The 16,144-nt window shown below is 43.0% G+C and overlaps 1 protein-coding gene across 5 annotated transcripts in view; it reads left to right on the top strand.

The window, feature by feature from the left end:
* KALRN (kalirin RhoGEF kinase) overlaps window positions 1–16,144 on the top strand; it is a 527,013-nt gene that overhangs the window by 169,869 nt on the left and 341,000 nt on the right. For all 5 annotated transcript variants that reach the window (XM_062005204.1, XM_062005203.1, XM_062005205.1 and 2 more), the window contains exon 3: window positions 12,303–12,417. In XM_062005204.1, coding sequence (XP_061861188.1) covers window positions 12,303–12,417 — 115 coding nt within the window. The remainder of the gene's footprint in view (window positions 1–12,302; window positions 12,418–16,144) is intronic.

Raw genomic sequence — 16,144 nt, 5'->3', positions numbered from 1 at the left:
AGAAAAAACTTGAAGACTTGGGGGTGGATGAGGACTAGACAATATGGAAAAGGCTTTGAAAATGGCTTGGATGATATTGTTTCAGGCATGAATTACAGCTTGTCAGGGAGAGAGTGAAAAGAAAGTCTGAAGTGATCATAATCTTGCAGGAAGTCGCTCAAATTGTCAGCATAAAAGCAGGGTATTTCTAGTGCCAGTGTTTCTGATGATTGCAAGCCATTCAGGCAGCTTTTGCTGATCTCCTCTGTTACAATGAGAAAACCTGCATCAAAAATAGCTGTCCCCTTGTTTGCAGTCTTTGCTTTTTGTTTCTCTGGTCTTGAAACTAATGCTGATTGCAGAGGGGAGGAGTGGACCAGCCAGGCTGTTAGGTGCCCAGATTCTTCCTCTCTGGCTCTCTCCCTGGGTGCTGGAGAGGAGCATGTGAGAATGGGGCTCATCTCTCTGCTGAGCTGTAGACATGCCTGGCCAGGCAGGAAAAGCTTTCACCTTGATTGATGGTTGATGTGAGATGTCTCCCTATGTAGCAACAGTTAAATAATACAGAGATCACGAGCCCAGCAGTGACTCGCTCAAACATTTTGTGGCTCTATAAATCCTAAATTTTCTGACCAATGACATAAAAATCTAGGACTTTGAGGGAGATTTGTGAGACAACCAAAAGCCTCCTGCAGAAACCCAAGGCTATCATAACAGTACTTGTATGCAGGACTACTTTAGCTGACACTAGTGTCTCATCCTGAATGTCTTGAAATGCTTTAGGTAGTTGTTGTCTTTCAGTGCTCCAAAGAGGGGAACATAGTCACAAAAACACTGTGTACCTGCAGACTTGCTTGTGACAAAAAAGGCTGAATCGAGTGCTCTGGGGAAGTGAAAGGGAAGGATTTATGCAGGGACTGTATTTGAATTTAGTTCTTGGCTCCTGCTGTTGCTTCACATGGAAATGACTGCAGGATCATTTGGTAATTCACGGTGTATTTAATAACGGCAACCTGTCTGGATCATTTATATACCCCCTTCTGCTGAAAGTGACTGTATTCAGCTCTGAGCCAAAGCATCTCGCACCAAATCAGCAGCTCGTTAGACACTGTCCTGGGCCAAGCTTGCCTTATGGAGGAGTGTAAAACAACCAGCATTTTCACACTGTGATTCGCTGCAGGCAAGGGACAGCCCGCTCCTTATAGACTCACCAGCTTCCAGACTGGTATCTGCTCAAAATGTGCATGTTCCTGACACAGCTAGCTAGATAGCAGCCCTAGGATTTACACCTCCTCTCCATGGTCTCCAAACATAACAACTATGGCAGCAATTGTCAGGGGCCTTTACAGATAGAGTGCTCTGATCTGCTTGTTGCAATAGCTCCAGCATCACCCTCCCGACTAGTCTGCCCTGCCTTGTTGTAAATAAAACAGATTCAGTAAAATTAAAATGGAATAATTTCCTAGACTATGCTTTGAGCACAGAAGAGAAAATATTTGCCAAACAAGAAAAATGAAATTGCAAAAATAAATTGTCCTGTAGTTAGAACAGACAATGGGAGCACGTTGTGTTTGTAATCAGGCTTTCTTGAGGAAAAGGGGTTTTATTGACTCTTCTTTAGAGTTTTATACTACAGTTAATTTTAGCAATAACAGTACAGTAAAGTTGTCAAGAGAGTTCTCCTTACACCAGCAGAATTTATCAGCACACAGACCAAACTCTGGGCTGAACATCTCAGTTACATAGTTTATTTCACTTCTCGTCCGCTGCGTTGTACCAGCTTGTCTTTTAGTCTACGATTCAACGGCAAAGCTGCAGAGAGCAAACAAGCTCCTGCAGGCATGGGCTCTACCATGCTTCGTATGTCAGTGTTGGGGATGCCCCATACCTGGACCATGCAGAGCAGCGGGGCACAACAGGCAGGGAGGTGACAGCAGCTGCTGCCTGCTCCACAGCAGGCATGGGAGGACCTGTCTGCACAGCCATGTAATCTCAGAGAAGCCCTCAAGCTTTCAGAAGTGCACTTAATTTCAGAGTTGAAATACAGCTCTAACTAGCTGGGCATAGATTCCTCCAGGCTCTGTGCCTGGCACTTGCCCTTGTCTGGCTCGGCCGGCAGCGAGCAGCAGGCGCAGGGCTCTGCAGCCTCATCCCTGCGCTACAGGAAGGGTGAACAATGATGGGATTTTTTCCTGGAACTGGTCCTTGATTTCTTCCAGGGAACTGATGTATGAGCTAGACCAATCTTGAGCAAAGTTCATGTGTATGTGTGTCTAAACAGCACCTGAAAATCCCATTCCAGCACTCATCAGCAGAGAGATGGCCTGAGCATTCAGGGGCGCGGCGCATCCTGGACATCACCGCCTGATTGCTTCCATCGCTGACCTCGAGGAAGCAGATTAAGCAGTGGGGAGGCTTTGGCCACCTGTTTGTTGTCTAATAAAATCTTGGCTTTGCCTGGATGGTTCACTGTGTTGCTTCCAGCAATGGAATGGCTTTGGGAACGATTAGGGAGTGAGCTACAGGCCAGAGACTGATTATTGTATTCCGAGCAGGAGAGGATCTCAGAGGAGAGGAAATAGAACAGGTTGTAGATTATTTTAGGTGGTCTCGTTCAGTGAGAGGTGGTGAACTATTTTGGAAGCTGGGCTTAGAGTCTTTCCTAGGAAACATAGATGCTGTTTTAGAAGAGTGATTTAACTTGGGATATTTTTCATGTACTTGATTATGTTTATAGGAGACTTTCTATTGATCAGTGCACTATGTGAGGAAGTGTATGAGGCTCTCAGGAGAGAGAGAGGAGTGTGTTCCCATCTTCCCTTCCCATGCATGAAGCTTTTCATACACTTAGGCTATGAAAAGCTTGTTGGTTGATTAATGCTGTGAGTCTTGCTGAAAGCATTTGCTCTTTCCTCACATCTCACCCAGAAGAGTCTCTCAGGATCCTTCCCAGCACTTCCCATTCCCCGAGGGCTCAGAGGAGCGGCAGTGTGTGGGCTCCCACCTGTCACCCAGGTGCTGTCTGCTCATCTGCCGAGGCAGGAGCACAAAAGAGGAGGCTGGCCAGGTTTCTGAGAGGGTGGTTGAGCACAGAGGAATCATCAGCAAAAGGCAGAAGGGTATGATAAGCCTGTGAGCTGCTGCAGCTGTGGCAAGCAAAGCTCCCAGACCGTGTTCAGCAAAGCGAGAGGGTGTTTTGTGGACTTTGGGCAGCAAAAGGCACAGGACAGGGAGAAGGGTGTGCAGTAACAGTTTGCCCATCTCCATCTCTCAAAAACCCACTTTCCCTAGCCCCATATGTCTCAGGAGCAGCCTTGTCAGCTGGATCACAGGCTGAGAGCCTGGAGGAAAAATAGATTTCCCAATAGGTCTTTCAGAGAAGGAACTTCTGTGTAAATAGATGAGATGAAAGGACAACTTTGCAATTAGGTTTTACTAAATTTAGGCCAGCAGGATAAATCAAAGAGGAAGGCTCAGAAGGGAAAACACTGACCTTCCCAAAAACTTGTCTGAAGACATCAGAAGTAAATGGGACCATGTATGGAAGGACATGGGTTTTTTTTCTTTTTCTCTGATGGATGCACTTCACTCTTCAGAGAAAGGGTTGAAATGACCCTTGGAAGAGTCCAGATCCAGGTTTCACAGTGACCCAAGTGCTGATTTGTGATAACTGGAATTTATATTGGGTCAGGAACAGAATTAACCAAAGTATTTCAGTTTTCAATGATGTAAACGTTCTATATTTGCACAAAAAAGGGGTTTTTTTTATAAATTTAAATTAGAAGTTTCCATTCTCCCTTTCCTCTGGAACGGAAACCTCAAATGAAACGTCAACAATTCTTCTATATTTTATTTCAGAAAAATGCTTTCAATTTTATTCCATTCCCTAATGTATTTTGAAATCAACGGAAATTCCAAAAAGAGGAAATATACTGTTAGAAAAACATGGCATTGCTTGGCTATTGAATTTTCCTAGTGGTTTTGGACCATCATACTTTCATCTAGAATTTGCTGCTGCATTGATGCAGATTTTTCTTTGAAGAGGAAAACAAGGAAGTTTAGAGTGTAAAGTTTCCAGGTCTTTTGTTGAGGTCTGAACCTGCCAGTTTTCTCTGCTGTTGTTTTTTCTGTTTTTTTTGAGAGTGCTAGGTTGTTTTTGAGAATAGAGAAGAGCCTTTACCTATAGGAGCTCTTTAAATATCCTCAGTGGGACTCTAAGGTTAAAGCAGAAATCAAAATGTTTCCTGGGTTTTCTGATTTCATTTACAGATTGTAAATGTAGTGTGCAGAATCAGTTGCTGTATTTCTTTCCATATGTTTTAACTGTAGCTATGGACTAAACTAATCCGTTTCTGTGGAGAATGTCTAGTTGCTGCCAGCACTTACTGTCCTGGCGCTTGGACATGAGCAGCTTGCCAAGATCCACCAAGGTCTCCTTAGACGAGGGAGATTTCTCCTTTATGTACTTCCTTAATTAGCATGTGTGAGAGTAGCGATGCAACCTATGCTGCCTTGTGGAGAGGCAGATGGGTTCAAGTACCTTACAAAACTAGGCAAAAAAAAAAATCAACCCAATCAAAATTTCTATCCAGAAGGACTTGCAAGAACTTCTGGGATCACAAGTCACTGATTCAGCATCATCCAAACACACTGGGCTGACCCACCTCCTGCTCAATGGGTCCCTGCATCCTGTCACATAGGTATAACTTCTCAATTAATGATAGGGACTTTCAAAATAACAATAAGAGGAAGGAACTGAGCCTGTAAAGCAAGAAGGTCTGTATACATCCCATCCTGTTCCAGCTCAAAGGGTTTTTTCGTCCTTAAAGACACAGTGAGCTCCATATGTGTCACAGCAAAGGTCTTGTCTGTTTTTACTCAAGCGGTCGAGAGTTGTCCTTATATAGAAATCAAGTCTGGGAGCCTAAAAACCAATATAAAGACCCAGGGAGATGACTGTAGCACCTGAGATAATGAACAACCAGCCATTTTGGTCATTTTGTAGTAAGACGTGCTCTTCAGTCCCACTAATAAGACTTGTCACCTCTGAAAACCTCCTTATTTCTGTGAAAGTGCTTTGGTTTTTAGCCTCGTGTTTTTTTCTTAAGGAATCAATTTTAAGTGACAAGAAGCACTGAAATTCACGATTGGACATCGTCTCTGTATTAGCAATGGTTGGGTTGGGGGTTTCTTAATACTTTTTTTGGTGAGAAATGGAAAATACTGTGCTGGAATGTGCAATTCCAGAGACATTTGCATATGCCAGTGTTTTCCAGCTCTAGGCCAAATTTCTGCTTAAAACCAGAAGGGAAAAAGACTTCCTAATAGCAAGTATGTGAGTCCAATTGCTTGGGCTTTCCCCTGAACTTTCATTAATTTTCAGGATCATCTACTAGGCTGTAGCTGTGAAAGACATACGTGCTGGGGATGTGGCAGACCTGAGCAGACGGTTGTATTGAAAATGAGTTCATTGCATATTTCACTTTGCTGATGAACATCAGCAGCTTTCCCATAGCTATTTCTCTATGCTTATCTCAAGTGAGGAAGACAAACAGTATGTGACCAGCGTGACTATGGCCTCTCTTTGTTTCTCCTTATTCTGCACAGCTTCTAACCGTGGTGTGAGTTTGGAGTGCCTGTCACCAGCGTGACTGTCATTGCCACGTGCTGTTTTGTTCTCCTCCCTTCTCTGGGGGCAAGAGGGTATGCAGTGAGGTGGTTTCATTTAGAAGCTTTGGGGTTTATTTTGTTCAGTTTCTCTGTTGTTTTTTAAATATGTAAAACTATTCCCATACATCTGTGATGAAGGAGGCAAGATCAAAATAACTTATTTGCATTTGGGGCAAAAGGCAGTGAGGTTTGTGTAGGTGTAAGGGTCAGCACTGAAGAGGAGACTACTGCTGCTCCCTTGATACTTCACAGAAAACTGGCTTCTTCCAGGGGAAGGAACAGCTCCTCTGGACTCCCTCTGGAAGTTTTATCTTCCAGGGAAAGAAGCTCTTCTTTAGTTTTAATGAGTCTCGCTTGTCCTTAGTTTTGCTTTGCTGAGACAATAACTTTCTCTGTGGGAAATGAGACAGTTTTTTCCCAGTGGCTTGTTGGCAAGTACACATTTAAAATTAAAGAAATACCCCCAAATACTTGCATAAATCATCAAAGGTGTATTACAAGCCACAACAGGTGATCTCTTTGATGCAGTGGCTCTGGGTAATTGCCAAACAAGTCTGCCTGGTGGGAAATAGGATCATCCAGTGGCTGCACTGAGCATCCCACCTATAGCCTTCAGTCTGCTCTGCCAAGGGATCTTCTAGTGGTGACATACAGCCTTGGCTTTGGAGTCATTAACCCTAAATGTAATGTTGGCCATTAGGATTTGATTTAGGCAATTGACTCTGGGATATGGGGTGCTGCAAAAAGCAACACTAGAGGGTCAGGCTCTGGTGACTGCATTGCAGCTGTGTTAATTTGCAGGTGGGCTTGTGGTGGGAGCTTAAATTTCCATCACTATTACAGTAGAAAAACCTGCTTTGGAACCAATTGAATTTGAGGGTGGTCATACATATAATCCTAAAACCTTTACAACAAATTAGTCCCTCTTGAAGCTGGAGGAAAATCAGTACAGCGTCAGTTCCCAGGAGGTTGGGTAGAAAGTAGACTCTCCCAGAGCTCAACTATGGCAGGGAAAGGAATATTATTTTAAGACTCTAAATACCAATTCCTTGATATTTTGCTTCCTAGGAAGTCTGTCAATTAGATTTAGAAATCCAGAGCATATTGTTTGTCATTTTATTGAGGCGCCTGACATCAGCTGAGCTGGTTCTGTCGCCAAGTTCTCTTCATTATCATTCATTTTTTCACCATATTTTGGAGTCAGATACTTTTTGAGGAGTATTTCAGCTCCTCTGGAAACTCACTTATGGCCTCAGCAGAGTCTGCAACAGCAGGATTAATCAGCTTGTGATCTGCAGGGGTTAGATGAAGCAGTGTATTCATTTGAACTGCGGTAGACAACTAAACGGAGGCCAAAGACACTGTGTACTACTCCTGTCTCCATTGCTGATGTGTTGCAGGACCTAAGACAAGGTACTTGGGAGTAGTTATTTATGTGGACATTTGTCTGTGTCTGTGGTTATCCCTTCTGAATTCATGCTTACAAAGAGAGTGTAAAAGGAAGCAGAGGGCTTGACTCCCTTAAATATAGATAAATGCAGGCAGGTAAATGTCATGGTAGAAAGCCAGAGATGTGGCTTGAAAACAGAGCTCAATAAAAGAATTATCTGTTGTATACAAAAGGTCTGTATTGAAAGAAAGTGATGATTTCCTGTGCTAAACAGGATTACACAAAGGTGGAATTTCAGATTTTTGTGTATTATCAGGGATGGATGTGCCTCAGGGCTTGGAATTAGGAAAGCCCATCTGCAGAGCTCGCATTAATAACACTGTGAGGCAACGACCACCATCTTCACTTACTTGTGGGCTATTGGAGCCACCATAGGCTCAAATTTGGGCCCATGACTGAGAAGATTAAGATGTCAGTTCAGGCAGCTGTCAGGACAGGGATCTTGTGGCTGGAGTACCTTTCCTCTTGCTTGCAGGCTTGAGCAGAAAAGTAGTCATCAGAAGGTCCCTGACTGTGCTGCCTGCTTCCAATGCAGGTTTTTTCAAGTTTCTGTAGTATTTTCTTTTAATGTGGTGTGCATCATGATGCCCTCTGCCAGCACTGCAATATCTCTGGTATGATTTGTGGAGGAAAAATGATGTAATCCTACTTCTGGGAACAAATGCTGAACGTAGCAATGGTTTCTATATAGGCTAGAAGAAAGGGAGATGGGAGGAACCAGCAAGCAAGCCATTGACAGCCAAGGCCATCAACAAAGAATTTTGTGGGAAGAATGTGAGACATATATGGTTAAATATTTGTTCGCGGTGTACTTTGTGCCCAGAAGAACATGTGTTTTTCTGACTCCTTTTTCCAGACCACTAATAACTAGACCATCTGTTTGCTTCTCTAAATCAGAGCAAAGCCCATGAAAACCCACCTTGAGAAACGATTAGAAATTATCATCTGTTTGTTTTAGTATTTAATAACTGTAATTATCAAACCTAATGATATGTTTGATTATTGCATTCCATGTCTGTGAGCCCACTGAGGGGCAGGAGACGGGACATATCGATTAGAGCCATTGAGACTCTTCACTTCCTTCCATTTGTTATTTTCTTAGCTCTCTGAAGAGGCTGCATGTGAAATTGGTGTTGAGATTGTGGCTGAATTGGGGCAAGATTAACCTCTTTGGATGGATTACCAACAGGCAGAGACAGAGTTTCTGTAATGTTTTTAGTTGCTGACTTTTAGATTAAGCACTATGAAGCCCTAACACAGTAGACTAAGAGTCCAAAAAGCTAATTTCTACTCCTGGTTCAAGTGACTTGCTCTTACATCTGGGATGAATTTCTTCCCTCTCTGTACCTCACTCTTCTACTCAGTAATTAAGGAGATATAGACGCCCTGCAAAGACAATAGCAAAAGGTTTTCCTGTCCTGTAGTGGCTGATGCTACCTGTCTGTTAGAGGAGGTGAGGGACCTAACATAGTCATGTTAGGTGCTTAAAGTTTGATGGTGGTAATATCCCTTTTAGTCTGCCCAGAATAGCTGAGATTTGCAGTGACTAAGTGCAATGGAAAAGCTACGTACTATTAGTATTTAAGAGAGTAAACGACAGTTCCTGAACTCTGCAAGTCTTATGGTGAATTAAACGTGCCATGGTTTGTTCTGGAAGAAACCTGATGTTTCATCATACAAACTCTAGTAAATTATGCAGGCATTCATAAAAATTAGGGCTTACTCATGAAGTATCTGTAAACAAGTGAGGGATTTTAATATGTACTATGCACTTGTAATAATAATTTCACCCTGTTGCTCAAAGAGTAGAACAGCACTTTCATCACAAATGAGAAACATTTGCTTCTAAACCTCACATTTCTTGAGATTTGTCACATGTCTTCTTGTTCTTCTGTGTTATAGGACTAGAAGGAATCAGTCCAGGCATTTCTCTTTCCATCATCCAGAAACTTTCAACTGGGTCATCATGTAACCTTCCTCCTCCAGTGAGAATGAACCCATTTTCTCCAGTCTGTCCTCATAACTTCTGACTCTGTGCTGGAGCCTTATTTATCCTGCTCCCCTGAGGAAAATTCAGATGAACTGTTGAGGGACAATTTTTATCCTGAAGCAAAGACAGAACAGGGATGTTCTGGACCCTGTTTCCTTTTCTGTAGCTGAAATCCTTGTGTTTCTGTTAGTAAAAGGGTCAAGAATTTTCTGATTTAACTTTTTCAGCTATGTTCGTTTAGATTGGAGTTCTTTTTTTAGAGCTTACTTTGATGGAACTCTAGGTGGGAAAGGAATCCCTGTCCAGAAACAAAATTTTTGGTTTACCAGTGAGATAAACGAGCAATATCAGAGCCATTGGGGCTGCTGGGTTGTGGGAAGCACACGACCCTTCCTGAGTGTTTCATATCCTGGGAGAGGATTATGACTGTGGGCTTGGATGTCTCTTGTTCTCATTCACCTCTTAGTGCTTTTACATGTTGTAGGAATATTTAAATAATTGGGAATGGGGAGGAGAAGGAGCCTGACTGAATAGCGGGTAGCATGTTCTTCTGGGATGCAATTCAAGTTGAGATCTCTGCTTCAGTGAGTATTTGGAAACTTTTGAAAGTCTTGGTTACATATTGATATGATGGGATTTTTTTTTTTAAACCTTGAAAAGCTTCCTGTGTTGGGAAAATATTTCCCTCCAGCTTTAGTTACTACATTGGTTTTGCCATTCTATAGTCTGGCTTGCTTTTCTGTTGGACACATCATACATGATATAATGGTTTTGGCATTGTTACGGTGTGAGTAATAATCTTAACAAAGGGAGAATGTGTTTAAACTGAGGAATGTTTTTAATACATATATATAGATTTTAAAATAAAAAGGAGCTTATTTCCTTGTAAATTGAATCCTTCTTACATTCCATCCCCATTCTCATGCTATGTGACAGAGGCATGGATCAGCCAAGGCGACATGAAATACTCATGGACCTTCCTCACCTTTGTGGTGTGAAGCCAAAGGCAAACGTCAGGCAGAGATTTGAGTGAAGATTAGGCAGGACAGTTTTTGTATTCTGCATGTACCCCGGGCTACATGAGGGTTCAAAATGAAGATGACATCTCTTGTTTGCCTCTACATTTGTTCCCCTGGACAAATTAGACATGATCTGGCTCCAATGGAGAGCTGCACAATGTGTCTCTTCAGGTATATAGCACCTATTGAAAACAGTGGGAATTTCAATGCTGACAAATTGTAACACAGGGTAACAATGGCATCTCTATCTGTATAGATGAAGCCTGTGTAACAGACTTTGACTTGTACAGTCTGCAGTGCTGTGGAATCGTCTTTAGATAGGATTTAACAAGTTTTTTAAACTATTCTTAGTATTTTTAAAAAGTGTATCTAGAATCATAGAATCACAGAATCATTTCAGCTGGAAGAGACCTTTAAGATCATTGAGTCCAGCCTTTGTCCCAGCCCTATCAACCACTAGACCATTTCCCTAAGTGCAACGTCCACCTCCAGGTCTCTTAAACCCCTCCAGGGACGGTGCCTGGGCAGCCCGTTCCAATGCCTGACAACCCTTTCAGTAAACAAATTCCTCCTCACATCCAGCCTGAACCTCCCCTGGAGCAATTTGAGGTTGTTTCCTCAGTATGATTCTGGTCATGTAGAGAGGCATTTTGTGCTAGTAGGTGAGCTTGTACCTATCGTGGCATCAACTGAAAGGACAGTTTCACAATAAAATGGACAGGGGTTATGTTGTCAGATGGGAGCTGGATATACAAGTGACATCTGTTCTGTGTGCAGGGCCAGCTGGAAAATCTGTGCCTTGGGGGATACATAGGTGTATCTTATTCTGGCTTATCCACCTGTGGGAACTCCTGCCATTATGAGGCACCTCTTTGATTCCTATTCTGAATTCTGCCCTGAGCAATTCTTTGTCCTGTGAGCATCCAGGATATTGTTTTTCCAAGCACCTATGTGCTCTCGTGTGCTGATTCTACTCTTACAGCAGAGCCACTTAGCACTCTTCTTTCTGAATTAGGTTGTATAGAACTCCTGTAGATTTCATGGCCCCACAGAGCACGTGGGCGTCCTGTGTTCTGCATGAGAGAATGCAGCAGTGGCAGAATGGGTCAGTGGCAGAGATGTGCATGTCCTTGTATAGCTTTTTCTTCTTGTTACCCAGGTAAGTAAGTTCAGAGAAGCCCATGATCTTCCTTTCTCAGAAGCTATACTTGGGTTAAATGGATTATACTTTTCACTGAAAAGCATAAACTCATCTGCATTTTTACACCTTATTTGCAAGGCCCTAGCAGTTCTGAAGTAGCTATTTTAACTCTAGTTTTGTTATGACTTTTTTTCCTAGATAGCATTGCAAACACATCTAACAACTCACAGTTCCTGAAAAACTCCTGTGATAACAAGTGAGGAAAGAATTAAACATTGAGTGGGACACTATATTTCAATTTCAAGCTTATTAAAATTTATTCACAGCAGAGAATAAAGTGCTGTAGAATAGGTTGTATTCACCTCTAAATTTGTGATTGTAAAACTGGGGGTAGAGTCATTCCTTTATGGCTAAGCCCTTTGACAATTGCTGTAAAAGGTGAGGTGCTAGACATTGGCAGTTTTAAAAGGACTTTAAAGTAGGAAAACTACAAGGAAAAAAAAAACCCTAAAAATCAAGTTGCCAATGACATTCTCTAGATAGAAAGCATTGGAGGCGTGAACTTCTAATTAAATTTACAATTTCTAATGAACTGCCACATAGATTAGAATGTCTTAACTGCATAAATGTTAATGGGGTACATAACTGGTGGGACCTTGTAAACTATCCTGCAATGAACAATGCAGCACACTAACAGTGATAAATGCTTTCTTGGTGTTGACTAGTTTACTGTGCAAACAATAGGATTTCATTAGCATCACCTGCTTGGATTGGCAGTTATCTTAGATTTGCTGGGATTAGGTGAAAGTCAGAAGAAGTGCTAGTAGCAGTTTTCCTCGTGTTGGAATTTTTTGTCCTATCTTTTCTCCAATTCCCCCCTTTGGAGACCTAGCAAAGACAGGCACGTCTTCCTTGATTACGCAAGCCTGAAAGCTGCAAAGAGTGTACGGGTGCTTGAATGTGCCGTAATTTAGGTTTGTCAATTCAGTGCACATAGTTTTTTTTGACATGTGCTTCCTGCCTGATTTTCTAACAATCATTTCTTTTCCACAGGTGGCCGTGATAAACGAGGTGGTCCTGTCTTGACCTTCCCAGCCCGCAGCAATCACGACAGAATAAGGCAGGAAGACCTTCGGAAACTTGTGACTTATTTGGCCAGCGTGCCAAGGTAAAGCTAGAAAGAAAACACTTCAAAGCTTAGGGTGGATGGATGGGTGGGGAACTTGTTCTTGGCAGTTGCTGATTTCCAAGTATTAACATTTAGTACCTTCAGTTCTTAGGCTGGAGAAACAAAAGTGTTCCCTGCCTCCTCCTGTGTATGCGCCGATGACTTTTATCGCACACGCGGCGAGGCAGGAGCCCCGGAGAGGAGGCAGTGGGAGCAAACCCAGGCTTCAGGCTCATGACAGCTACGAGGAACAGCTCTTGCTCACCATGTTTCTGCACAGCTCTTCTAGGGGAATGGAAAGGGAGGAGAGTGCTTAGAGCTCTGCCGTTAAATATAGCAAGCTGGCGAGAGCCTGCTGTCTGCTGTTGCTTTTCAATACCTTGTGGGAGGCTGAGGAGAGCTGGGGTAGGGGACTGTAGCTACTGGGTGGAAAGCCTGCCCTGTGTGAGGAAGATCTTCCTGCACATCCCAGAGCTTTCTCAAGGCTCAGGAAAGAACTTGGGAAAACTAAGAAGGAAACTTTCAAAGAAAGGCATTTAAAAGGGTTCTGCATGTAAGTCAGCATCCTTCCCTGCATTAGTCCCCACGTCTCTGCTCCAGCTTCAGTCCCCATCCCTTTCCCAGGGATACTGGAAGAAAGGTCTGTTGCCAGTGTGTATTTATCTTTGTTAGCTTTGGGAGACAATTTACACGGCTCAGTGCCCAAGTAGGTATTCCTGAGCCAATGTTTACTGCTTCTGAGAATACAAGGCTCTATACACCCTCATCCAGCTTCCTCTCTCTGTTTTCAAGCTTGCCAAATATCCTTACCAAATAACCACTGCACTGACTACTGAGGTAAAGGTTATCCCAGGGCAAGTGAGATGCTGGGGAGGGATATTCAGGGTTTCAGTAACACAACTTGTGCCACCCAGGAGCTACTTCTGTTTTTAAAACCAGGGTATGACCTGTTAAATAGTGACCATGTTTTTGCCAAGCGTGTTTTTGCACCTGAAGGGCAGAGGGGTCGACTGCATCCAGAAGTCAAGAGTTAAGGGTCTCAGTTCCTTAAACATGTGATGTGCAGAGAACAAAGGTCCTACATTTGGTATGGAAGACAGTTGGGGGCTATTTGGAGGCTCATCACTTGGCTGTGGAGAGTGAGGGGCAAACACAGCTGCATGTGCCAGATCTGCAAGTGCTCATATCCTGGACTTTACAAGTCCTCTGGTGACGCTTTATTTTTCCTGTGTTGGACTTTTGCTCATCAGGATTTTACTAATAAAGCTGAATTGGTTTGCTTTTCTCACCACCTCCTCCCCTTTTTAACTCTAGCTCTATTTTCAACCATATTGTGTGAGATTACAGACATGCTGCGTGGCCGGGAGAGCAGTAGGTGATTCCCTGGGAGTGCATGTCCTAGCGCTTGGCACTCCTCCTCCAGCTGCTGCTGTAGTGAAACTTCCCCCTCACATATTATTTTTTACATGGTCACAAGTCCAAAGGTATGATATTGCTTGAGGGATTACAAGCAATTGTGCAGCAAAAAGTACTTTCTAATGTGCCAGTCTTTTCTATTCATTGCTCTTTCCTCATGGACGTGGCAGTAACAGCGAGATACATCTCTGTTTCTCACTTTTACACAACTAAATCAATTGGCTCAGTCTTTGATGCTGCTTTTGGTTACCTTACTCAGAGTCAGTCCAGCAATGATTGTTCTCTGATGATGCAGAAGCTGGGGGATAGAGGTGCATGCTAAAGGAGCTCATATGAGACCCAGCTGCTTGTTTCTCTAGAAACACTAAAAAAGCATTCCCTCTCCTGATCCCCACTGTTCTGCCCTGATGTCTGAAGCCTTTGAAGGACATCTCTTTAGTTATACCAGAGAACATTCCTTTGCTACACAACTTTCCCACCATGGAAACCTCCCACGCAGCAGTGAAGGACCAGCCACTCATGAAGCACTTTCACCAGTTTCCCAAGGATCCTCGCAGACTGGTTCTGTTGAGACATTAACCAGAGTACTGTCTCCTTCTGGGAATGTTACACGTTCAGAAGTGTGGAGCAGAAAGCAGCAAGAGTGATCAGAGGGCTAGAAAAAGTGACCTGTCAAGGAAGGATTAAAAGGATTGAGGATACCCACCCTGGAGAACAGAAGGGTGAGAGGATCTTTGAAAGCATTTTTGATGCTGTAAAAGGAAAGGGTTTGTAGGGCTAGGACAAGAAATAGAAGTGTTACACTAAAACAAGGAAGCTTAGAGTGGACATGAGGAAAAGATTTCTAAGGGATTGCCATTAACAAGAGAAGACATATAATTTCTTCTCAAATACCTGCATAACTGCAGGCAAACCTCTATTGCAGATATAAATATGAGGGAGAGGGGATGATGAATCAGGAGGTGATTTCTTTAGGTTTCTCCTAGTCCTGTTTTGCTGGGTGCCACAGCTGTGAGCTCACTGCTGTAGGAGGGAAACATGACCACAAACTTCGTGGGTTTGGTACGTGGGATTGTGTAACGTGTGTGATGTGAGAAAACACTGAAAACTCATTTTCCCTAAACTTTTTGTTCATGTTAACAAGGGCAACCAGCAAAGCTTTCAGACTTATTTACTTTTTGGGGGAAAAAAATATGGAAGGAACAGATTGAATGTATGTCAGTGTCTCCCAGTTCATGTTTATTCCAACCTGAGTGCTGTAATGAATACCTGCGTCAACCATCCACCAAAATAAACAGTTTCATTAGCAGAGACTTGGAACAGGATGTCAGGAGAATCTGCTCTGATGTTCAGAGTGCTGAAAGGGGAGAGAGTTTTCTGTGCTGGTTGAAAAGCTAGAAATTCTTCTTTAGGGAAAAAAGAGACGGTAATTTATCATATTGATGCCAGTGTAAGAAGTCTTTCTTTATTCCCAGTGCAATGGTTTCTGAGCAAGACAGATTGCTATCCACACTGATACTATCTGTCACTTAACCCGTGGTTTTTATCATAATGGAGGGAGCAGAGGTGGCACGTTGCTGGGGGCTTTGTGCTTGTGTGAGGTTGGTGATGAAATATGATGATAGATTAGGGTAAGTGAAACCAGGGTCTTGCTAGCAGTTTGCAAAGTTTCCGATTCATCTTTCTGCAATTGCTTCTTCAAAAAAACCTCGAATAATAATGTGGGTTTTCTGAAAGCAGCAATGTGTGTTTGAGTTAGGGCAGAATAGTGAGCGCTTTCATGCAGCTGCGAGTCGCGGTCAGGCAGGTGCCTGCAGTCAGTGGGGTTTCCTGAGTGGAAACTGAGGATTGCTGCAGGGGGGTTAAGACTTCAACCTAGGAACACAGTTTGTTCCTATCCCAAAATAGTAATAGTAACCTTGCCCTCCACAGGACTTGGGGTGATCCAGAAGCTGTATCCTGCAGACTTGGGTACCAAGAGGAGGTTGTGAGTAGTTATGAGTCTGTGGACAAATGCAGCCCTACTTCAGCACTGTACTCTAGTTCTTTTGGGTACATCACGAGGTCCTTTCCTCCAAACAGTTCTGCTATAATTAGTTACTAAGAAACAAAGACACTATTCATTAGAAGTAAAGATAATTGCCAGGGATGCCAGGATCCTACTGCCGTGCCATTTTCTGCTTGTTTTACATTGACACGAATGTTTTCTGGATAGAGGAAGCTGTATTTTTTGTGTGCCAGGATAGCTTCTATTTACATGCAAATTTAAATGGGATGCCATGTTTAGCAATCTGGAGGGTGTGCCTGAATG

Source organism: Colius striatus, chromosome 11 (assembly GCF_028858725.1).
Source record: "Colius striatus isolate bColStr4 chromosome 11, bColStr4.1.hap1, whole genome shotgun sequence".
NCBI classification, from domain to species: domain Eukaryota; kingdom Metazoa; phylum Chordata; class Aves; order Coliiformes; family Coliidae; genus Colius; species Colius striatus.
This window is presented reverse-complemented; position numbering and strand designations above follow the sequence as displayed.